At 40.6% G+C, this 25,611-nt stretch overlaps 1 protein-coding gene across 1 annotated transcript in view; it reads right to left on the bottom strand.

Moving 5' to 3' along the window:
• Positions 1-25,611, bottom strand: part of vwa8 (von Willebrand factor A domain containing 8) — a 115,107-nt gene that overhangs the window by 71,275 nt on the left and 18,221 nt on the right. Inside the window, exons 14-31 of the mRNA XM_057852472.1 lie at positions 24,656-24,769; positions 24,251-24,446; positions 22,688-22,765; positions 22,510-22,625; positions 22,350-22,447; positions 18,543-18,649; positions 18,126-18,197; positions 17,752-17,828; positions 15,923-15,998; positions 15,713-15,848; positions 12,200-12,319; positions 11,904-12,109; positions 9,859-10,010; positions 5,683-5,791; positions 5,344-5,482; positions 2,727-2,914; positions 2,412-2,531; positions 67-131 (exon numbers count right to left, since the gene is read on the bottom strand). Coding sequence (XP_057708455.1) covers positions 67-131; positions 2,412-2,531; positions 2,727-2,914; positions 5,344-5,482; positions 5,683-5,791; positions 9,859-10,010; positions 11,904-12,109; positions 12,200-12,319; positions 15,713-15,848; positions 15,923-15,998; positions 17,752-17,828; positions 18,126-18,197; positions 18,543-18,649; positions 22,350-22,447; positions 22,510-22,625; positions 22,688-22,765; positions 24,251-24,446; positions 24,656-24,769 — 2,169 coding nt within the window. The remainder of the gene's footprint in view (positions 1-66; positions 132-2,411; positions 2,532-2,726; positions 2,915-5,343; positions 5,483-5,682; positions 5,792-9,858; positions 10,011-11,903; positions 12,110-12,199; positions 12,320-15,712; positions 15,849-15,922; positions 15,999-17,751; positions 17,829-18,125; positions 18,198-18,542; positions 18,650-22,349; positions 22,448-22,509; positions 22,626-22,687; positions 22,766-24,250; positions 24,447-24,655; positions 24,770-25,611) is intronic.

Genomic DNA, 25,611 nt, shown 5'->3' on the forward strand with positions numbered 1-25,611 from the left:
TGTAACGGCAAATGCTGCACATGTAGCTCAGCATCTACAAAAATGTAACGAAGAGCATCATCTCACCCGTATTCCTTGTAGAACAGCAGCCAGTTCTTGTGGGCGAAGTTGCCACACATTTTAAAGTCCCCCTAAAAAACAAACACATTTTAATATTATGCGTTACACATCCTCTTTGCCAAAATTAATGGTGTACACTCTTAAAGATAATTTGGAGTCCCTAAAAAGGACATCGACAAAAATCAATCAAATTTAAACTGGTTCGCACCAGATAGTTTCCAGTGAACACCACATACTATCTGGTGCACACCAGATAGTTTCTAGTACGCACACGACCAGATTGTTTTCAGTGCACACCAGATAGTTTCGAGTGCGCACCACATACTATCTGATGCGCACCAGATAGTTTTCTAGTCCTTCCACCATATTGTTCCTAGTGCAAACCAGATTGTTTCTAGTGCGCACACTACCAGATTGTTTCTAATGGACACCACATACTATCTGGCGCGCACCATATAGTTTTTAGTGCACATCACATACTATCTAGTGCGCACCACATACTATCTGGCGCGCACCATAGAGTTTCTAGTGCGCACCATACAGTTTTTAGTTTGGACCACATACTATCTGGCGCGTACCAGATATTTTATAGCGGACACCACCAGATAGTTTCTAGTGCACACCAACACCAGACTGTTTGTAGTGCACACCAGATAGTTTCCAGTGCGCACTACATACTATCTGGCACGCACCATATAGTTTCTAGTGCGCACCATATAATTTTTAGTGTGCACCACATACTATCTGGCGCATACCAGATCGTTTCTAGTGCGCACACCAGATAGTTTCTAGTGCACACCACCACCAGACTGTTTGTAGTGCACACCAGATAGTTTCCAGTGCGCACTACATACTATCTGGCGCGCACCATAGTTTTGTAGTGCACACCATATACTATCTAGCGCGCACCACATACTATCTGGCACGCACCATATAGTTTTTAGTGCGCACCATATAGTTTCTAGTGCGCACCATATAATTTTTTGTGTGCACCACATACTATTTCTAGCGAGCACACATAGTTTCTAGCCGACACCACCAGATAGTTTCTAGTGCACACCACCACCAGACTGTTTAAAGTGCACACCATATAGTTTCTAGCGCGCACCACATACTATCTGGCACGCACCATATAGTTTTTAGTGAACACCATATAGTTTCTAGTGCGCACCATATAATTTTTTGTGTGCACCACATACTATTTCTAGCGAGCACACAGTTTCTAGCCGACACCACCAGATAGTTTCTAGTGCACACCACCACCAGACTGTTTAAAGTGCACACCATATAGTTTCTAGTGCGCACCACATACTATCTGGTGCGCACCATATAGTTTCCAGTGCGCACCACATACTATCTGGCACGCACCATAGTTTGTAGTGCACACCACATACTATCTAGCGCGCACCAAATACTATCTGGCACGCACCATATAGTTTCTAGTGCACACCATATAATTTTTAGTGTGCACCACATACAATCTGGCGCATACCAGATAGTTTCTAGTGCACACCACCACCAGACTGTTTGCAGTGGACACCAGATAGTTTCCAGTGCGCACCGCATACTATCTAGTGCGCACCACATACTATCTGGCACGCACCATATAGTTTCTAGTGCGCACCATATAATTTTTAGTGTGCACCACATACTATCTGGCGCATACCAGATAGTTTCTAGTGGGCACACCACCACCAGACTGTTTGAAGTGCACACCATATAGTTTCTAGCGCACACCACATAGTTTCTAGTGCGCACCATATAATTTCTAGTGTGCACCACATACTATCTGGCGCACACCAGATAGTTTCTAGAGCACACCACCACCAGACTGTTTGTAGTGCACACCAGATAGTTTCCAGTGCGCACCACATACTATCTAGCGCGCACCACATACTATCTGGCACGCACCATATAGTTTCTAGTGCGCACCATATAATTTTTAGTGTGTACCACATACTATCTGGCGCATACCAGATAGTTTCTAGTGCGCACACCACCACCAGACTGTTTGAAGTGCACACCATATAGTTTCTAATGCGCACCACATACTATCTGGTGCACACCAGATAGTTTCCAGTGTGCACCACATACTATCTGCCGTGCACCAGACAGTTTCTAGTGCGCACAATATACTATCTGCTGCGCACCAGATAGTTTCTAGTGTGCACCACACACTATCTGGTGCAGACCAGATAGTTTCCAGTGCGCACAACCTACTATCTGCAGCGCACCAGATAGTTTTTAGTGCGCACAACATACGATCTGATGCAAACCAGATGGTTTAAATTTAGTCTATTTCTGTCGATTTCCCTTTAGGGGCTCCGTAGATCCGTAGATTTGAGGTTGACCTGCGTTTCTTTACCGCTCCACCAATTAGATGTACTGCTGGGGGGAGACTCATTACCCGCTGACAACATGAGCCTCCGCACTGCACCTGTGGCCATGTCCACATGGAGCACCGTGTTACTCTGATCGAATAGATGAAAAGAACATTCAGATATATCGTCGCTCCGGAAAGCATATAACGCAGTGTCAATTCACTTTGTATTTAATGCTGCAAAATGATAAAATGTGTATGTAGCACTTGTATATAGCATGTAGTGCAGAGTACAGAGAAATAAAGTGCCTTTAGGCTCAGGTTTGTCGGGTCTTTGAGGGCTAACCTGTTCCTCGTGCAAAACCGCCTGGCCTTCCAATGGACTTCCAAGGGGGGCCACAGTAACAAAGGGCTGCCAGACCCCACTGAGAGTCCTGGGGAAGATGTCGTAAAGTTCCACGCACTGAATAGTATCGCCGCGCTCCTTCATAGAGTACAGCGTAACCGGGTTACATGTGGCCACATATAGAGTGTCTGCAAAGCAAACACAATCAAATGCGTTCAGTTGGCTTAATGGTTAAAAGAGGTGGGGGGGGGGAAACACCTGCTTGCTTTGATTTCAAGTTGCAACAAACGGCAGTAACTTTGTTATACAGCAAAATATGAAAAGGATTGAAAACGTTACTCACCAAATCCAATATGCTGGCAAATGCATTCATCAGAAAAATTTTTTGGGAGTGAAACCTCTCCTCGTCCAGCGAATGTAAATCTGTCGCAATTAGCGATCTTTGACGCTATCCTTTTTTCCACTTCAAGCTTGTTTCTCACTTAGCGGTTGTGAGACTTAAAACCTCGACGAAGTCGCTCTTCCAGCTAAGCCTAGGCTAACATTCGTCTTTGTAAGTTTTTAATTAGTTTGTATTTTGAATTTGAAAGGAAAACGTGTTTTGTTTTTGGCAAACTTTTTCATGGTGCTAATAGAGCAGGGCGGTAAACCGAAAATTTACCGTTACCGAAATTCTTCACGATGACAGACGTAATTTTGACCATGTCGGTAAATTCAGTAATTTAATAAAACAAGAAAATATAGTCTTTTCATCCCGCTTTGACTCTTTGTTGTTCGGCTATGTTCATTCCCCTTTAAGAAAGCAGACAGTGTGCTTACGTATGGAGTCACGTGGTTTTTCAGGAAGCCAAACAAACAGAAGCCCGGTAGGCTAACGCTAGCGGCTAACGCTACAAGTAAACGGAATGAGTCGGGTTTAAGTTAGCTTCGCCAAACTTTCACCCGACATTAAGTAAACTCTTGGCGGGTTCCAGACAGGCTTTCACCCACTGTCCTCCCTGGTTCTCACGATTTCAGGAGAGGATGCTTTCAGTGCTTTCTTCTGGTAGCCAAGCCACAAGCTAACGCTAGCGGCTAACAGCAGCTACAAATGAATGTGATGGAGTCGGATAGCGGCTCTAACCTTGTCAAAACGGCTGAAATTAACGAGTGGACTGGGCACGGACTTCATGTAGCAATCATTATGTCGCGTTATTTGGTATCTCTGTGTGATTTCTCTGAAAGCTTCCATGATGGCAAAGCACTCAGCATAAAGTATGATCCAACAGTGAAGCCTATATATAATATGACAGTTTAATGGCCACAGCTATTTTTTTGTATGTGTTTGCTTTATTCTGCCATCATAAAATCTTAAATGTTTCATTGGCATCAGAGCAATACAGCTTTAATCTGGTTGTGTCTGTGTGCGGGGGTGCATGTATTAAAAAATGATTCGGAAAAAAAGAAAACCTAAAACTTTGACGTAAACACTTGTGTTGAACAATTATGTCACAGCAGCCATTACCAATAAGTTGTCTGAAGTGTACTGTTAAAGCTGCAAGTCATTTGTATTAGAATGACATGTTTGCACAGTCGTCATATTCATTTTTATAATGTACATTTTTCAAGTCATACAAGCTGTTATAAATGTTAACACTAGAATTCTTATTGTTCACAAGATTTTTTTTTTTGATACTTAATGTTTAGACTGCATGTGCAATTGTTAAATTGAAAGCTGGTAAATAAATTTAACGAGAAACGGTTCATTTGTATTCCATGCATTGATTCAAATTTTCAAATTATATAACAGTCGGCTTGGGCGAATTTATCGTCATTTATCGTTATCGAGGTAAATCTGCTCAATTTATCGTGATACGTACTTAAGGCCATATCGCCCAGCCCTAGGTGCTAATCAGTTGAAGCTACTCACACATGGAAAAATACTATTGTACAACGTTTTAAATGTATTCATTTTGTATATTTCAGTTACCACGATTTGAGAGCTCAAGAAATTGAAGAAATGTACGCCTTGTGTTTTGTTTTTGGGTTCGCTGGTTCATTCAAACAGGGGAAGGGGTGAGCGCTGCCGCACCACTTTTGGCTGTATTTTTGACACATGAAAAATTATAGCGAATCGTACAACGGTGACAGATAATTTTAGTGGTTTTGAAACCGCGACGTTTTCATACCATGGTAAACCGTGACACTGGAAACCGGCACATGCCTACTCCCGACCCCCCCCCCCCCCCCCCTAAAAAGTTTCTCCTCGGATCTACACGATTCACGTAGGTCACCCTTTTTGACTTCGAAACGGCGAATTTCGCCGAAAGGTGAGAGATTTTCATGCCTGGAATAGCGAAGTGGGCCATTAGAAATGGATGGGAAGGTTGAATTTGTTTTGTGCATCTGTGTGTAAATGATGTGGTTTGGACAAAAACTGAAAGAAAAGCAGCGTTTTCAATTTTAACAACCCCCCAAAAACTTGCGTTTTAGGGCAAACAGTCATTTTGGGGTATCACATGAAAGAGCCTCTGTCGCTTTTGCCTCAGTCAAAACGCACAGACAAAAACTTTGTGTAGTCAGTACAACTCAACTTCCTTCATGGAAACATCAACACTATCTAAGCAGTCATGTTTACCATCTTTAGTAGTGACATCGCAGATGATGTTGACTTCGTTCATGGGTATCTGCCAGTGGGCTTTTTCCTCACTGAAACTCAAAGCCCGGCTCTCCTGCCTGTTGCACGGATAGGTTTGAACACGCAGGTAGACGGGACCCTGGAAACATCCAGATCTATTTTTAAATTGAAGGTATTTAGTGTGTCCACGCTTCACATGGACAGGTCTGTGTATGAATCACTGGCCTGTTTTCTACACACAAATGTGCTCCGCTTCCAAAAAGAGAAGCAGGTATTTGAATGCAGAACTCATTTGAGGATAGCTAATATGCAGCCTTAAAAAAAAGACACACTACTTACCTTGACGTCAATGCGATGCGTCTCAGAAGGACATAGCATTTTGCGCCGGGCATTGCCTTTTTGATTTATCGTCCAAAACCCTGTCATCTTGGCTTCTGGCAGAGGCAACCTGTGGTAGAAGGAATTATGGATACAGCATATAGAGATTTACATAGAGTGGTATGAAAAAGTTTGAAACTTTTGGAATTTCTCACATTTCTGCATAAAATCACCATCAAATGTGATCTAAGATTTGTCCAAATCACACAGATGAAAAAACATTGTCTGCTTTAACTAAAACCACCCAAACATTTGTAGGTTTTCATATTTTAATGAGGATAGCATGCAAACAATGACAGAAGGGGGAAAAATAAGTAAGTGAACCATCACATTTAATATTTTGTGGTCCACCCTTTGGCAGCAATAACTGCAACCGGACGCTTCCTGTAGTTGCAGATCATTCTGGCACATCGATCAGGACTAATCTTGGCCCATTCTTCTCTACAAAACTGCTGTAGTTCAGTCAAATTCCGCTATCTTTAGGTCATGCCACAGCATCTCAATGGGGTTCAAGTCTGGACTTTGACTTGGCCAATCCACAACGTGTATTTTGTTCTTCTGGAACCATTCTGAAGTTGATTTATTTCTGAGTTTTGGATCCTTGTCTTGTTGGAGCAACCATCCTCTTTTTAGCGTCAACTGTATGACAGACGGCCTCAGGTTTTCCTGCAAAACATCCTGATAAACTTGTGAATTCATTCTTCCATTATGGATTGCAAGTTGTCCAGCCCCTGAGGCAGCAAAACAGCCCCAAATCATGATGCTCCCTCCACCATGCTTGACGGTGGGGATGAGGTGTTGATGTTGGAGAGCTGTTCCATTTTTCCTCCGCACATGACATTGTGTGTTACTCCCAAACAATTCAACTTTGGGTTAATCAGTTCACAAAATATTTTGCCAAAACTACTGTGGAGTGTCTAAGTGCCTTTTTGCGAACATTAAATGAGGTTTTTTTTTAAACAGTAGTGGCTTCCTCCGTGGAGTCCTTCCATGGATACCATTCTTGGACATAGTTTTGCATATAGATGATATGTGCATAGCGATATTGGACTGTGCCAGTGATTTCTGTAAGTCTTTAGCAGACACTCTAGGGTTCTTTTTTGACCTCTCTGAAAATTCTGCGCTGAACTCTTGGTGTCATCTTTGGTGGACGGCCACTACTTGGGAGAGAAGCAACAGTGCCAAACTCTCTCCATTTGTACACAACTTCTCTGACTGTCGATTGATGAACATCAAGACTTTTAGAGATGTTTCTTTATTCTATTATCTATATATCCTTGATCACAGGTCTTCAGACAGCTCTTTTGACCGAGCCATGGTGCACATCAGACAATGCTTGTGATGGGGGAAAATATTATGTGATGCCTTAACAATAGCACATTTTGCCTTTGTGATGTATGATTGCTTCTGTGACCTAGATTGTAACAACTTCTATTGTTTTTTACCATGAGTCCCATAGTTAGGGGAGAATCTCACAAGATAACTTGTTTTGCACCATTGTACGTGCTTGAGTTCCATAGTTAGGAGGGAATCTCACGAGATAACTTAAACATTCTATTTTAACCGCTGGGAGCCTCAACTGGGGGGAATCTCATACCATGGGGGGTCTCACGAGTTCGGGTGGTGCGTTTTCGTGGGGGCACCCGTGTCCCTGCGTCAGACGTGCCTGTAAGAGTCGGGAGACTCCCCCAACTCGCCGGAAGTCTGCCAAAGGATTACGTACGGGTCGCTTGGCTTTGTTCTTTCGCTGCTTTGCCAGAGCGTTTGGCTCCCCGCTCATTTGTCATGGTAAGCGATTTTCATTGTTAAGGAACATTTTGTTGTGCTGTAACGGTAACACGGGAATTCTGGGATTGACAAACTAGATCTAACGTCATCGTTAACACTTGTTATGCTTGTTCTTGATACTTGTTGCTTGCTCTTGTGGGACTGTAATCAATGAATCTCATTTATTCTGCATTTTCTAATTAATAAACATCGTCTATTGAGCAAAAGTGTGCTGGTTGCTGACTCACCACAAACCCGGAAATTTCGGAAAACAGCTTGTCATCAGGACATTTCTTACCAGGTGTGTGTTTTATATTGGGCAGGGCAGCTTTAAACCACTCATCAGTGACTGGGCACACACCTGACTTAAAATGTTTGGTAAAAATATGTTTCAATTGCTCTTTAATTCTCCTGAGGCGGGGGGTTCACTTATTTATTTTCCCCCCTTTATGTCATTATTTGCACGGTATCCTCATTAAAATATGAAAACATAAATGTTTGGGTGGTTTTAGTTAAGGCAGTTGTTTTCATCTGTGTGATTTTGACAAATATCAGATCACATTTGATTTTATGCAGAAATGTGAGAAATTCCAAAATGTTCAGATACTTTTACATACCACTGTATTCTGTATTTCTATTATGTTGCTTGTAGCACTCATTCACTGCCACTGACTGTTATAGACAACATATCCATTTCAATTGGGAGGGCTGGCATTCATGTTTGACTACCCGTTGACAACGAAAGACAGTCAAAACGGATTGGACCGCAATCGCCGTCAACAGTAACCAATGAGTTAATATTTAAAATGGCTTCATTTTACCAGCCTGATTTTGTTTTTTACCCAATTCCGACCCTCTGAATATTATGTGATCGGGCCCAATTTCTGATTGCGTGATCCAATCGGGTACATCTCTAGTCAAACATCAATTCAAACTACTTGCAAAACTCACACACATGAACTCAGTCGGGTTCAGTTTTGTGTTTTTTAAACACTGTTTTGGTCCCTTTTTTTTCCATCAAGATGACAAATACTAATGTGTGCTAGTACTGTACTCGAGCAGTAAACTACATAATCAATGAAGGAAAATACTTGTTTCTGCCCCGTTAAGTTGTTTTGCGTTTTTTAATGTAACCAGTCTGAAATAAAAGCACAGGACACTTGAGAAACAAATATTTTCCTTTATTCAAAAATCAAATTTTTACATTTTTAGGAAAGTATTGTAAAGAATGCAAGGCCTTCATTGATATAAACAGTGTGGTTCATGCAGAAGCTTCATAGAAGCTTCGCTCATATTCGATGCCATTTGTCAACAAGTCATCTACAATCAATACTATTAATAATTGGTTATTAACCCTTTCATGTATGCATTATGGTGTCCTTTTACATTACATTCACAGTGGAAAGTGGTCTCAAAGTTACGGCGCTCGGGACAATATTTTGCGGCCCCCATTTGACATCCAATTGTAGTACGTATTAGTGTTGCATGCATGCATTTTGCAATGGGCAATAAACAATATTTTTAAGTAAAATAAATAAGTTAATTAATTGTTGGATCCATTTTTGGAGGGAAAAATATCGATTTTAGTATGCGAGATTAACTCCAAAAATCGTCATTTTACATGTTGATCATGACATGCTTTTATTTTGAAATGTTCGATGGAAGTACGTTCGCAAATCCGCTAACTGTAAGCTTTACACAAAAAATGCAAGTGGTGTCAGTAATATTTTTTCCTTTTTTCGCATCATTAGCAAATGCTGTAACCCAGCGAGTTTTTATGCTTGAAGTTCCACCTTTAAACAGCAGGTTTGCGTTTTGGAGAAGACTGCCAATGTTTTATAGCAGGCTAAAAACGAGAGCACGTCGTCTTTTTTCCATTAGTCTCAATGTAGCAATGCTAACGTTTCACAATGTTTAATATAGATATGTTTCCTTATTTTGTACATAAGAACTTTAATTCTACAGTATGTTGATGACCAATAAACATCTGTTAAAGGAACTGGTGTCTCATATGCAATCACCACGCACATGTGCTGAGTACACGCAGAACACGCAAACGCACGCGCGCACCTGTCGATAAATTGCAGCCGGGATAATTACAGCCCTCATATAATTTTTTTTTTTTTTTTACCGTGCGATTAATTGACTCATTGCATATCGCGAAGGGCTTTGTTTTGGTCTTTTTATACAATATTTCAGTATTTTGAGGTCAATTTTTTGACTTTTACAGTGACTTCCGCAGAAATTCGGGTTACGCTGCCAGCTAGGAACGGAACTCGGTCGTAACTCGAGGACTCCCTGTACATGTGCAGTACTTTTCCAACTGTACACGATCAATTGCGGCCAGCAAACATGTCCCTAATGCCTTACTCCTTGGCCATCTTGACAGAGTTGGGCTTGGCTCCGATGGGAATGCCGTGCTTGTGCAGCGCCTCGATCAGGACGTCGTGCGTGTCTTTGTTATACGAGTCGAAGTCAAAGACGTTCCGAACCACATTGGCTAGACCCTCGTTGGGGAATTTCTGTTGGGAAAAAGATGTTGAAAGGACATACTGTAAGTCTGTAAGGAAGACAAATATTTGGACAGATTGTCCACAACAGTGCAAAAAAAAAAAAAAAAAAAAAAACATTATTCAATTCCGTTTTCCAGGAATAGTTGTATCCTAGTATATGGTAGATTGATTTCCTGACCCGTGTATCGATAATTGGTGTATCGCCATATTGTTGTCAATGTGAGCCTTGTATCGTATCTGTGAAAGAAATTTTATTCATGCTTATAAAACACATAACTGGTGTGATACTACAGTATATTCATTTGTTAGACTATTCATCCAGGTTCGTGTGTTGTATTTCTTTGAACATAATACAAAGAGGTTCTGTTGACTGTTATCAAATTTTAAGTCCCTTTTGGTGCTAGCCACGGCCAGGTTCTCAAGGTTGTAAGTCACGATGTTTTTCTTTGGAAAACCACTTTCGTTTTTATAGGTATCGTTTCACAGTAAGCATCCTTGGGTAACGCCCTTTCGACAGTATAAATGTCCCGCCTCTATTGTACTTCTTTGTACTTCTGGGTGATCACAGCTCCTGGGCTGAATCACATCATTTTGTACCCTTGATATATGATGTTTATAAAGTCTTCGAAGCAGGCAATCTTTGGTTGGTCTAATTCATTTATCATCGAGCTATGAAGTTGACACTTGTCTTGGAGTTCAAAGTTGAATTTCCCTGACAATATCGTATCGGGAGGTACCCAGAGGTCAAACAAGTAAAAAATAGGCAGACTTGTTATGAGCTCCCTGCAGGTCGACTGCTAACGCTAACTGTATAGCCCAGGGGTCAGCTTAGATACTCAAAGAGCCATTTTGACCAGGAAAACACCAGGAACCACAAAGGCCCTTTGACATCAAATATTTTTAGGGCTACAGCTACCGATTAATCGATGAACTAGTTAGTTCGAATAATCGAGTAATCGGATAAGGAACATGAAAAATTAAAATACTTGAGGTGAGCCTCAAAAGGTATAAAAAACTTTTTAAAAATGAGGATCTATGTACAACAAAAGAAAAATTGGCTAACTTACATAGCAAAAGTCTGCTAGCTTAAATGCTATAAAATGCAACCGTTTTTTTCAGACACGTATTCCCACAAAAAAAACAAAAAACGGCTAAATATACCTATAAACTAAATTACGAATGCATTGAAAAACATTAGCTCAAACATTTTTTTAGTCCATCTATAGTTTACTTACAGTCCGCACCATCCTCTTCAAATTTAGAATTAGCTTTTAAAACTATACAATCTAATTTGAATCCAAATAAAATACTGATTAACTCATTGGTTGCCATTGACGGTTATACATGTCCAATCAACTTGAAATGGATTTGATGTCTACTAGTGGTAAACTGATTTCAATTCATGGCAGAAGCACGAAAAGACCTTTCGCCAACCCTGAACATTCCCATCAAAGTCAGTGCATTGACGTTAAAATGAAGTTATAATTAGCTTATTGCTCAACCGATTATTTTATTAATGATTTACTTAGTGCCTGCCATGGATGGCGTTAGACGTCCAATCCATTTGATTTTAGCGACGTTTTCTGATGCAGAATGAACCGTAGCGGTGCTGAGATTGACCCCTGGGGAACGCCACAGCTCATAACCCATTCCCAGTTCAAATAGATTGGACGTCTACTAGTGAAGAACTCATTGAAATTCACAGCGGAAGGATGATTGAGCGTCTAACATTGTCAATGGCACTGTAAAAGTTCACTGCTATAGTCACGAAGAGCCACAGTGAAAGACTAAAAGAGACAGCAGACCCCTGGTATAGCCAGTTCTTCCTAGATAACCGAGGTATTACATCCTCATATTATTCTGCAGCACTAGAGCAACAAGGTCACGTTCAATCTTTCCTACCTGGAGATGCTTGACAATGTTGACCACCTCTCGAGTAGAATACGGGTAGGAAATGGTGCCTTGGTCGGCCATGGACCGGAGCTCTCCAAAGGCGGCGACAAGCTTCTCCAGAGTACTGTCGGGAACGCCGGGGCCGTACTGCTTCAACATGGCGAGCTCAGCCCTGGGTTTGGGATTGTCCACGGCATGGCAGCTGAAGATGTCGCCTATGATGAAGACATGAACCTGTATTGTAGCGTAACCCAATAAAAATGTATGACTAAGATGTCAGTTGCTGTGTACGCGTGTCTGTCCACCTAAAGCTCCAAAGAAGTCGTTGCCCAGGAAGGGAAAGCCTGGTCGGTTGGCCAGCACCATCATCCTGAAGTCTGGGTGCATGGCGATGACGTTAGCCCTCCCGTTTGCTTCAAGTGGATCTGAAGAAGAAGAGTGAGTGAATGAAGAGCAAACAACCTCCACATCTCCGCTTTTATAGTACTATTGCATTTCCTCTTTTTTTCTTCTTCGTGTTTCCTCCCTGCTGCTATCTTCGTCAATCTAGTCTGTCTGCTTTTTTTGTATTTCCTCTGTGGATCAACTGTGCTGGTCTCTCATACGAAAATGGATCTGATTAGTTGGTCTATCAGCGCAACTGACAAGATTTTTTCAACAAGACACGGTGCTCCAGGAGAGCCGTCTGGGCGCCGCTGGATATGTGAGATTCATGGGATCACTGGAAGCCAGCGTGTTTTACTGTCCCATCTGTGGAAGACATCGACGATATTTGGCTGTTTGGCGTGACGGTCGTGGGGTTCCTTCTGCTGAGGAGGTGCCTTGCACTACAGGAAAGTTTCCAAGACGGCAGCTTTCAAGGAAATCAACAAATTGACCACGGATCAAACAGTGCGATTCAAGGCATTGGAAGACCGCGTCAAGGCTCGGATCAAGAACTGGCTCCGTGGACTCACGGTTCGGTCCGAGGAAGGATGGAGAAAAGTGGGTGCTACCTTGCGCCAGGTGACTGAACTATCGAGGCAGACCGCGACTATTAGCAATGACTTAAGGGACCTGAGGTCTCGTGTACACCATGAGGAGTGCGAATTTGACTGAAGACCAACTGTATTTGGACATACTAAATTACTTATTCGGCTTAATTCGATTATAATTTTCCTTTCCCTTTCCCAAACACCCTTAATCCACCCCTCCCTTCTCCTGGGGAGAGCCGCGCAGATGGCCCTATCTCTTGCCCTTGATCTCTTCCAATGGCCGGTCGCAGGGCCCTGCGACTTATTTTGTCTACAGACACGTACAAATACTGATACACTTGTGCATACACACACTCACACACAACCTCCCCCCCTTCAGTCCGCCACTGCCTTTTTCTTACTATCACTGACCCAATCCCCCCTTCCTCCAGCCATGACTAGTAGTTCTCTTTTTTCGTACAAAAAAATCCCTGCACGTGACCTGTGCGTCGTGTCATATGCCTGCTATGTTGTATGATATACAGTGCCTTGCAAAAGTATTCGGCCCCCTTGAATCTTGCAACCTTTCGCCACATTTCAGGCTTCAAACATAAAGATATGAAATTGAATTTTTTTGTCAAGAATCAACAACAAGTGGGACACAATCGTGAAGTGGAACAACATTTATTGGATAATTTAAACTTTTTTAACAAATAAAAAACTGAAAAGTGGGGCGTGCAATATTAATCGGCCCCTTTACTTTCAGTGCAGCAAACTCACTCCAGAAGTTCAGTGAGGATCTCTGAATGATCCAATGTTGTCCTAAATGACCGATGATGATAAATAGAATCCACCTGTGTGTAATCGAGTCTCCGTATAAATGCACCTGCTCTGTGATAGTCTCAGGGTTCTGTTTAAAGTGCAGAGAGCATTATGAAAACCAAGGAACACACCAGGCAGGTCCGAGATACTGTTGTGGAGAAGTTTAAAGCCGGATTTGGATACAAAAAGATTTCCCAAGCTTTAAACATCTCAAGGAGCACTGTGCAAGCCATCATATTGAAATGGAAGGAGCATCAGACCACTGCAAATCTACCAAGACCCGGCCGTCCTTCCAAACTTTCTTCTCAAACAAGGAGAAAACTGATCAGAGATGCAGCCAAGAGGCCCATGATCACTCTGGATGAACTGCAGAGATCTACAGCTGAGGTGGGAGAGTCTGTCCATAGGACAACAATCAGTCGTACACTGCACAAATCTAGCCTTTATGGAAGAGTGGCAAGAAGAAAGCCATTTCTCAAAGATATCCATGAAAAGTCTCGTTTAAAGTTCGCCACAAGCCACCTGGGAGACACACCAAACATGTGGAAGAAGGTCCTCTGGTCAGATGAAACCAAAATTGAACTTTTTGGCCACAATGCAAAACGATATGTTTGGCGTAAAAGCAACACAGCTCATCACCCTGAACACACCATCCCCACTGTCAAACATGGTGGTGGGAGCATCATGGTTTGGGCCTGCTTTTCTTCAGCAGGGACAGGGAAGATGGTTAAAATTGACGGGAAGATGGATGCAGCCAAATACAGGAACATTCTGGAAGAAAACCTGTTTGTATCTGCACAAGACCTGAGACTGGGACGGAGATTTATCTTCCAACAGGACAATGATCCAAAACATAAAGCCAAATCTACAATGGAATGGTTCAAAAATAAACGTATCCAGGTATTAGAATGGCCAAGTCAAAGTCCAGACCTGAATCCAATGGAGAATCTGTGGAAAGAGCTGAAGACTGCTGTTCACAAACACTCTCCATCCAACCTCACTGAGCTCGAGCTGTTTTGCAAGGAAGAATGGGCAAGAATGTCAGTCTCTCGATGTGCAAAACTGATAGAAACATACCCCAAGCGACTTGCAGCTGTAATTGGAGCAAAAGGTGGCGCTACAAAGTATTAACGCAAGGGGGCCGAATAATATTGCACGCCCCACTTTTCAGTTTTTTATTTGTTAAAAAAGTTTAAATTATCCAATAAATGTTGTTCCACTTCACGATTGTGTCCCACTTGTTATTGATTCTTGACAAAAAATCACAATTTTATATCTTTATGTTTGAAGCCTGAAATGTGGCGAAAGGTTGCAAGGTTCAAGGGGGCCGAATACTTTCGCAAGGCACTGTATGTTTGTCTACTTGTAACTTTCTCTGTAATTAGTGGAGAGAGAAGTTGGCGGCGCGGAACGTCTGCAGCGGCCCGATGCTCACTCATCGAACAGAATTTCGTTGTAATCTGTTGTGAGAGCTGGTGTCAATGACAAATAAATCTCTGAATCTGAATCATATGTAGTTTGCAGTTTGCATCAAACCAAAAGAGCACAAAAAAAAAAGCAGCACGTACAGATACAACTGTAAAAAATGAAATTATAATTACATTAAATAAGATTATTAAAACAGAGTGTCACTATGCACATATATTACAGATGGGTATGTCTCTAAGGCAGTGTTTTTCAAACACTGTGCCGCGGAAAATACTCCGCTTTCATTGAAATTATGTCAAAAATGTTTTTGGAAAATGAAACCGCAAATGTGCCGTGTCGGCTGTTCAATAGTCAGTAATAATGCAATACTCTTCCATATCACTAGGTGTCAATAAGTAGCTAATTACTTTGTTTAGCGATGCATAAAAGTGTGGCAGTGGAGCTAGCTAGCTTGCGAAACTATAACGGTGACCTCGATAGAAAGGTTTTAAAAAATAAAGATGCTGTGAAATGATTCAAATATGAATAGGACTAATAAGTATTTTATCCGAAAGACCCAAGATGAAAATGAAAAGGGTTGCCAAAAAACAACACTGCAATACAAAAAGGGCGTACCAGAGATAATTCTGCGTCCGTCAGCCAGAATCATCTCTCCGCTTTCCACTAGGGTTTTGAGGATGCAGGTGACATTTGTGGGAGCTTTGTCGGCCTCGTCGATCACCAAAATGTGCCCCATCTTTACGGCCTTGACCTGCACGGACATGCGCAAAAACATTTAGAAATTCGATGATATCAAACTGGAAAAAGAAGACGTCAACAACAGACCAGTGGCGAATCTTCATATGTGATGATACCGTCTCGGACCGAAGGCTGCAGCGTCAGTGTCTGCACTGTGGTATCCCTGCACGGAGCATATGTTATTATTATTCCACGTTTTCTATTAATAGCACCTTAGGAAAAATTAGTAAGGTCACTACAATGAAATATGATGAACAATTTGGACTCTGGAACAATATACCGAAAGTCCTATCATTGCAACCATCATCACACAGGGCAACAGTTGTCCAATATTATCAAGTCGCCCATAATATCAGCACAATTAAATGATATAGACATCTATTTTGGGCCAATATGCATGTTGCCTTGAAAGTGAATATAAAAACCTGCTTCTGTACAAGGGATGATCACAGCTTAGCACAGCAATTGTGTTCATTAACCCTTAGTTGTCTCTAAATTGAAGATGCATGGGGCAGACCATTTGCCTTCATGGGGCAAAAGTTAAATGAACAATAAAAGATTAAAAAAAATAATGAATAATAAACTCATCTCGTATAACTACAGCATTACCAGAAAGAAATAGTCATTAAAAAAGTAATAAAATACAAAAATCTGTGTTAAACTCCAGCAAAATGCATCTTGGGATTTCTCATTGCATCGGCATGCCCCCTAGTGGCTGCTTTGTGTTACTACAGTAAATGTGATTTAATTGTGAAGTATTCCTTTTATTTAATGATGTGCAAAACTTTATTGTTGATGAAAATACATTGCAACGCTGATGTATTATCATTTTTCAAAAAATGTCCCCAAATGACCTGATATGACCAGGACATGTCCCCCAAAACGTCCATAAATGACCTCACATGACCAGGACATGTCCCCCAAATGTTTTTGTTTATTGTCATCATCATCGGTATCATTGACAGTCACAAAATGACCTGATATGACCAGGACATGTCCTTCAAATGTCCCCAAATCAACAGGAAGTGACCTGTTATGACCAAGACACGTCCGCCGAATGTCCCCAAATGACCTCATATGACCAGGACATGTCCCCCAAATGACATGATATGACCAGGACATGTCCCCAAATCAACAGGAAGTGACTTATTATCATGACCAAGACATGTCCCCCAAATGTCCATAAATTACCTCACATGACCCGGACATGTCCCCCGAATGTCCCCAAATGACATGATATGACCAGGACATGTCCCCCCAAATGTTCCCAAATAACCTGATATGACCAGGACATGTCCCCCAAATGTCACCAAATGACATGATATGACCAGGACATGTCTCCAAATCAACAGGAAGTGACCTATTATCATGACCAAGACATATCCCCCGAATGTCCCCAAATGACCTGATATGACCGGGACATGTCCCCCAAATGTCCCCAAATGATATGATATGACCAGGACGTGTCCCCTACATATACCAAAATCAACAGGAAGTGATCTGATATTGTCCTCGAAATGTCCCCAGACCAACCTGGGCGGTGCTAATATCTGTATCTCCTCACAGCAAAGCCCCATTGTAATTTTTTAAAAACATATCCACCATTTTGACCACATGGAAGCAACCCTAGCGCATGCGCACGTACTCTGGCCTCCTTCCCATGCCGCTTTGATCTACTATTAGCTGCTACAATAAGTCGGGCTAACTGGGTCATCATGTCCATCATCTTAAGATGCCTGTTTAATTAGCGTTGGTAAATTCATTTTATCAACAACAGGCCTTCTATTGTATGATACACATTTGACACACTTGATTTAACGGCAACTTAAAGGAAGTGGGTAAAGTGTAATTGAACAGAAACGTAAGAACAATTTGGATATATGCGAGAGCAAAAACAACAAAATGTTAGGACTGACCTGTGCAGCTGTAGATACTCTCTGGGTCTGTTCAGAAGGTGTAGGAACCGATCTACTATTTTGTTCTTGCCCACACCCTGTGGAAGAAAATAGAACAGCTAAATTAACGTGTTTTTGAATAGTTTCTTTTCCAGTATGTAGAAATGTATTCATGTGTTAAGTAAAGTTACTTTCATCATTCATAAGAAAGAAGTAACTATAACTACTTTTCAAAAGTAACTTGAACAACACTGTCCATCCTACATTTCTTTTATTCCATTCACATCATTTACACATCCAAAAATTTTGAAAAATATGACAAAACATCCCCATATAAGTCCAATGGCCCCATTCATTTAAAATGGAAAAATATGACCGATTATAATCATGCTTACCTGGTTGCCTACCAAAAGGAGGTGCTCTCCCAATAGAAAATCTTTTAACATATCCTCCATCACCGTCATGTGCTGCAGAGACACATTTCAGAGTGAAAATTCAAAAAAATTGAACATTCGAAGGACTAACCATAAAACCTTACAAAACTAAAAGAATATGCTGCTTGGTAATCTCTTTGTGGTTCGGTTCTGAAGAAAGCAGGTCATTGAAGAAAAAAAAAAAGTAGGACATCCTCACACGTCAACAACATCCACTCACAATTCCATTCGCGACATGAACAAAATAATAACAGTTTAAGGACAGAGAGAGACAGAAAAGCCTTTCTGAGAAAGGAATCTGGGCCACAAGAAATGCAATCAACCAATCGATCAATAGTGATGATTATCTGTCACCTCCGGTTTTGCCTGACAAATTACCTGGGGATTATCGTAGAAGAGTACATCTGGAACCTTCATTTTCTCATTTGGGCTGTAGACAGGAGCAGACACTTTGCCGATAGTTAGTACTCCGTCTTTGACCATACCTGGTGGGGAAAAAAAACACGAACGCAATCAATAACGTTTCTCGACATAACTCTGTTGATTTAAGATTTCATATCTGATAGTTTTCCTGTTCTAGAGAGGTTGACAATAAAGTAGAGGTCGACCGATATGGGATTTTCAAAGGCAGAAAACAAATTAATAAAATTTCAGCCAATTGCCATTTTCCAAGTAAACAATGTTTTTCTTCTGCTACTACCTTTTGTAACACTAGGTGCAAAATCTGAATCAACAAAGACCATCACCCCAACCCCAGTTATATTATTATATCGGCTGGATATATCGCCTGATATCGGCCAATCTTGAGAAAGGTCCGTACATTGTCCGATATACTGTATCAGTTGCTCAATATATCGGTCAATCTTGATGAAAAAGATAATCACTCAAACAGTGGACGTAACACTTATCTTATTATATTGGCCAGATATATCGGCTGATACCGGCCAATCTTGAGAAATGTCAATATATCAGGTGGGCAATATATCAGTCGATCTTAAAGAGAAAAATCATCACCCAAACAGTAGACTTAACCGTTATATCGGCCCGATATATTGGCTGATATCGCTAATATTGAGAAAGGTGCATGTATTATCCGATATATCAATTGGTCAATACATCATTTGACCTTCATGAGAAAGAAACTTCACTCAAACAGTGGACGCAACAGTTCTTATTATATCGGCCCGATATATCGGCCAATCTTGATAAAAGTCAATATATCTGCTGGGCAATATATCGGTCGATTGTCATGAGAAGGATCATGACTAAAGCAGAAGACGTAACAGGAATATCAGCCCGATATATCGGCTGATATCAGGCAATATTCAGAAAGATCCATATATTGTCCGATAAACCAGTTGGTCAATATATTTTTCTATTATCATGAGAAAGATCCTCAATCGAACAGTGGACGCAACATTTCTTATTATATCGGCTGATATCGGCCAATCTTGAGAAGGATTAAAATATCAGCTGGACAACATATCGGTCAATCTTCATGAGAAATATCCTCACTCAAACGGTGGACGTAAGAGCAACTATTATATCGGCCTGAAATATCGGCTGGTATCGGCCAATCTTGAGAAAGGTCCATATATTGTCTGATATATCAGTTGGTCAATATATCGGTTGATCTTTATGAAAAAAGATCATCACTCAAACAGTGGACGTAACAGTACTTATTATATCGGCCCGATATATCGGCTGATACCAGCCAATATTCAGAAAGATCCATACATTGTCTGATAAACCAGTTGGTCAATATATTGTTCAATTTTCATGAGAAAGATCCTCCCTCAAACAGTGGACGTAACAGTACTTATTATATCGGCCCGATATATTAGCTGATATGAGCCAATATTCAGAAAGATCCATATATTGTCCGATAAACCAGTTGGTCAATATATTTTTCGATTATCATGAGAAAGATCCTCAATCGAACAGTGGACGCAACATTTCTTATTATATCGGCTGATATCGGCCAATCTTGAGAAGGATTAAAATATCAGCTGGGCAACATATCGGTCGATCTTCATGAGAAATATCCTCACTCAAACGGTGGACATAACAGATCTTATTATATTGGCCTGAAATATCGGCTGGTATCGGCCAATCTTGAGAAAGGTCCACATATTGTCTGATATATCAGTTGGTCAATATATCGGTTGATCTTTATGAAAAAAGATCATCACTCAAACAGTGGACGTAACAGTACTTATTATATCGGCCCGATATATCGGCTGATACCAGCCAATATTCAGAAAGATCCATATATTGTCTGATAAATCAGTTGGTCAATATATTGTTCGATTTTCATGAGAAAGATCCTCACTCGAACAGTGGACACAACATTTATTATATCGGCTGATATCGGCCAATCTTGAGAAGGATTAAAATATCAGCTGGGCAACATATCGATCGATCTTCTTGGGAAAGATCCTCACTCAAACAGTGGACGTAACAGTACTTATTATATCGGCCCGAAATATCGGCTGGTATCGGCCAATCTTGAGAAAGGTCAATACGTGGCCTGGGCAATATATCGGTCAATCTTCACGAGAAAGATCATCACTAACACAGTAGATGTAACAGTTATATCAGCCCGATATATCGTCTGATATCAGCCAATCTTGAGAAAGGTTCATATTAGAGCTGAAACGAGTACTCGAGCAACTCGAGTAACTCGAGTTTTAAAACTGATCCGAGTAATTTTATTCACCTCGAGTAATCGTTTATTTTGACAGCTCTAAGCATCACGTTTTGCTCGGACTACTTTTAATGCGGGACAACGCGCTGTCACGTGCGGAGAGGAAGAAGGGGAGAAAAAAAACTTACTGCAGCTGACAGCCGCCACAAACGACGCCGACGTTGCCAAATACTAGCCCGCACGATGCTACGTTGGTAACAGCTAGCGTCTGATGCGTCTCATAAAGATCACATGTATGTTGAACTAGATGCGCAATGACAGACTCGGCCGCGTCTGGGCAGCGTTATTAAACAGCCGCCATCTTAAAGCAGTACAGCGCTAAGCGCTAATAAAGAGCGCTAAGCGCTAATAAATAAGATTAACGTTACTGTCGCTACTAGCTCACGTAAAGTTAGCCCTGCGGAGGACTAGGTTTCAATTAATTATGACCACTGTCGTTGCGTGGCTAACGTGTCTTACATACAGGCTTTAACATAACATAGCATTGGGGAGTGATGAGGGTGTAAAATAAAAACTTAATCATGCTAACTATCAATTTTAGCTCAGTAGTCATTGCTGGATAAAACACCAAGTAGCACTGGTCCCTAATGTGCTCCAGTATAGCCTGTATCATACATTTATTTTGAACACTGCAAAAACTCAAAATCCTATCAGGACTTACAGTTTAGACTAACTTAAAACTTAACTAGAACTTAAAAACGGCTTGACACAAAGAGAAATTCAATTGAAACACGTGGGAAAAAATCTTAACTTTTAAGTGATGTGTGTTATCAAGCGTAACGGCATTTTTAGGTAATATATATATATATATATATATATATATATATATATATATATATATATATTTTTTTTTTTTTTTTTTTTTTTTTTTTTTTTAAATAAGATCTAAAAGTTTTTTGAGTGAAAGCAGTGAATTAGTCTTTTTTTTTAATTCTAGCTACAATATACATCGAAAATAAAGACATTGATTGACTGAAAATGGTTCAAGATTAGATGAAATGTCTTGTTTTCTCATGTATATTTATAATTGCTCTTCACCTAAAAATATATTTGTTTTATCCCATTACTCGATTAATCGATAGAATTTTCAGTCGATTACTCGATTACTAAAATATTCGATAGCTGCAGCCCTAGTCCATATATTGTCTGATATATCAGTTGGTCAATATATCGGTCGATCTTTATGAGAAAGATCACTCAAACAGTGGATGTAACAGTTATCATATCGGCCCCTGATATATTGGCCGATATCAGCCAATCTTGAGAAAGGTCAACATATCGGCTGGGCAAAATATCGGTCGATCTTCATGAGAAAGATCCTCAGTCAAACAGTGGATGTAACAGTTCTTATTATATCTGCTTGATATACTGGTTGATATCGGCCAAGCTTGAAAAGGTCCATATATCGCCTCATATGTCAGTTGGTCAAAATATCGGTCGACCTTTCCAATAAACTCAAGTAAACAATTAGGACGCACAGGAGAGGTCACGTGTATGTTCATTGGCGGGAGTTTCTTCTATGGAACAGTTGGCCAGGCTTTTCTGGAGCGAACCACGGGCCAAGCTGGGAAGAAACCTAAAAGCACAAATACATTCCGGTCATGACAGCCTTTGAAAAAGCGGGGAACCTGACCACACCTGGAAAGGCAAGCCTTGTTGACAGCGTGCGCAATGCTCTCCTCGGGATAGCGAGAGAGTCTGCGACAAATCCGTAGCAGCTGTCTGGTGGAAAGGGAGGAGGCCAAGGACTGTGCCTGGTAACATGCAAATAAATGGGGTGACTCATGTTGACGCCCATTCGCTCGTATGCGCTTACCGTAGGGTCATTTGTTTGTCGGAGGGTGTGCGTGAGGTGCAGTAGTTGTTCAGCTGCCTCCTTTGGAACGTTTGGAGACTAAAACGTGAAATAAAAACAACGGAATGTGTCACTTTGAAGAATTTAGAACTCACTGGCTGCCATAGACAGCGCTAGACATCCAATCCACTCAGACTGGGAGGAGCTGGGTGGGTGGGTGGATGGATGGATGGATGGATGGATGGATGGATGGATGGATGGATGGATGGATGGATGGATGGATGGATGGACGGACAGACAGATAGATATCTATATATCTATAGATATATATATCTATAGATATATATATATATCTATAGATAGATATATCTAGAGAGAGAAAGAGAGATATTAGGGCTGTCAAACGATTAAAATTTTTAATCAAATTAATTACAGCTTAAAAATTAATTAATCGTATTTAATCGCAATTAATCGCATTTCAAATCATCAATATGCCATATTTTTCTGTAAATTATTGTTGGAATGGAAAGATAAGACGCAAGATGGATATATACATTCAAAATACAGTACATAAGGACTATTTGTTTATTATAACAATAAATCAACAAGATGGCATTAACATTATTATCATTCTGTTAAAGCGATCCATGGATAGAAAGACTTGTAATTCTTAAAAGAAAAATGTTAGTACAAGTTATAGAAATTTTATATTAAAAGCCCTCTTAATGTTTTCGTTTTAATAAAATTTGTAAAATTTTCAATCAAAAAATAAACTAGTATCCCGCCATTGTTGATGTCAATAATTACTTACACAATGCTCATGGGTGCTAAAGCCTAAAAAATCAGCCGCACCCAAGCGCCAGCAGAGGGCGGCAAAACTCCATAAAACACAATTAACAAGCAGTTCACAGTACTGTCATTTAAATCTGTCTGAGCGGGGGAAGTGCATTAATTGCGTCAAATATTTTACCGTGATTAATTTAAAAAATTAATTAAGGCCCGTTAACGCAATAATTTTGACAGCCCTAATATATATACATTTTTAAAAATCATACCTTGGGGAAAAAGTGAGAAAAAAACATGCCTTATATGTATCTCTTTCCAATGCTAAATCTGAATAAATACATTGAGCACACACACAAAAAAATAAAAATTTGGGGGGCGGGGTGTGCAACTTCGCGGTTTTTCACTTATCGCGGCGGGTTCTGGTCCCCATTAACCGCGAAAAACGAGGGATCACTGTACACTGGTCACTGTGAGTCATCCAAAGTCTTTCCAAACAGCTGTTCAGTCATCTAGTGAACATTTCTTTTAAAAAAAAAAAAATTTTTTTTTTAATATCGCAATATAATATCGCAAACCGCCAAAAAATCGCAGCAATAGTTTTTTCCAATATCGTTCAGGCCTAGCGTGTAGATACTAAATGTTGGATGAAGTTAGCTTGGACATACAATGACTTAATATGTAAGACAAAAATCATGATTTTTAAAGCAAGAGTAATAATTCCAGGAAAAAAAATATCTTTCAAAATCAAAATCGCAAGAAGACTCAGTACTCAATACTCAGTTACTGAGTATATCTCACCAGTCCTTGCAAAAGGTCGACTTCCTCGGCTCGGGCCAGCGGGCTGACGGTGTGGTACAGGAACATAGTGAGCAATTCAGGATTCAGCCACTGCTGACCTTTATTGCTGCTGCCGCTATTACTTGCGCTAGCGCCTACCAGCGGAGGCTCAGCCAGCGCAAGCACTCGGAACGACGGGTGGATGGCGAAGATTGACCTGAAAAGACAGAAGACGAGCAGTTTTTATGGAGGTAGAGTGCGTGTGCGCAAGCGTCGCATCCAGTTAATGTCATGTAGAAGAACATGGCTTTTGACATGTTGAGCCTCTGATTCGAAAGGACAGAGAGGACCATGACTAGCGTTGCCAGATTGGGCGTGTTCCCGCCCTTAAAAGGACTACTCAGACATCTTTGTAGATGAGTATACCTCTCTTTAAGTTGCTCGTCGGTAAAGTTCTGTTCTTCTTTCAGCGCCTGGTATCTGTCCCACCTCAGCAGCCTGGTGCCATCATACAGATCCAACTCCCTATCGTGAAGTAATCTGTAGTACACCAAACAAATGAAGCTTTTGTTTTGTAATAAAGAACATTTAATGAATACAGTAGTAACTCAAGCGGTACCAGAGTGGCTTTTGTATCATGATTTGTTCGTATTATGCACCATGTTTTAGATGTCAATCGCATAATTCGTTTCAAGCTGTACTGAAACCTGTCATGTCCTCTGATTGGCTGTCTTTATTTTCAACGCTTTGCCGCCCCTTAGTGGCCCGTAAGTGTAACTAGTTTGTTAGGCAAACAGTTGTTATCACATGACTACTTGAGCTCATAGCAAATGGAGTTCTAAAAGACGAGCTAACTTAGCTAACAGCTACTGCTTGCTATTTCATCTCGATATTCTTAAGTTTTATTATTTTGCTTCATATCCACTTAGCATTACATTGTGGTGTGTATATTTCCTTTGTTTACATTTACAGTTAGTCCCCAGGTTACCACGTACCCAACTTACGTACTTTCAACTTCATGACGCCGGAGTCTCGTCTGCCATTTTTTTCTCCAGTCGTGGTTTGTTTTTTTTTGTTTTTTTTTTCATTTTTAGTCACGCAAACAGCACCTTATTGTATTGTATTTTTATTTATTTATTTTATTTTTTATCGTAACTTAGAGGGTTTGATTGTTTTTACTTTATTGTATTAATATGACGCACAATACATGTTTTTAGGATAGTTATTTTGAGATTTAGGGGGCATTTAGGGGTACTTAAAGGATAAATTCAGATTTACGCGAAAATTCAGGTTACGTCATTTGTGTCATGTTCGTACGGAGCCCCTATGCCTACGGGGACATCGACAGAAACTATCTGGTAAACATTAGCATTTTATAGCAT

Source organism: Corythoichthys intestinalis, chromosome 12 (assembly GCF_030265065.1).
Source record: "Corythoichthys intestinalis isolate RoL2023-P3 chromosome 12, ASM3026506v1, whole genome shotgun sequence".
NCBI classification, from domain to species: Eukaryota; Metazoa; Chordata; class Actinopteri; order Syngnathiformes; family Syngnathidae; genus Corythoichthys; species Corythoichthys intestinalis.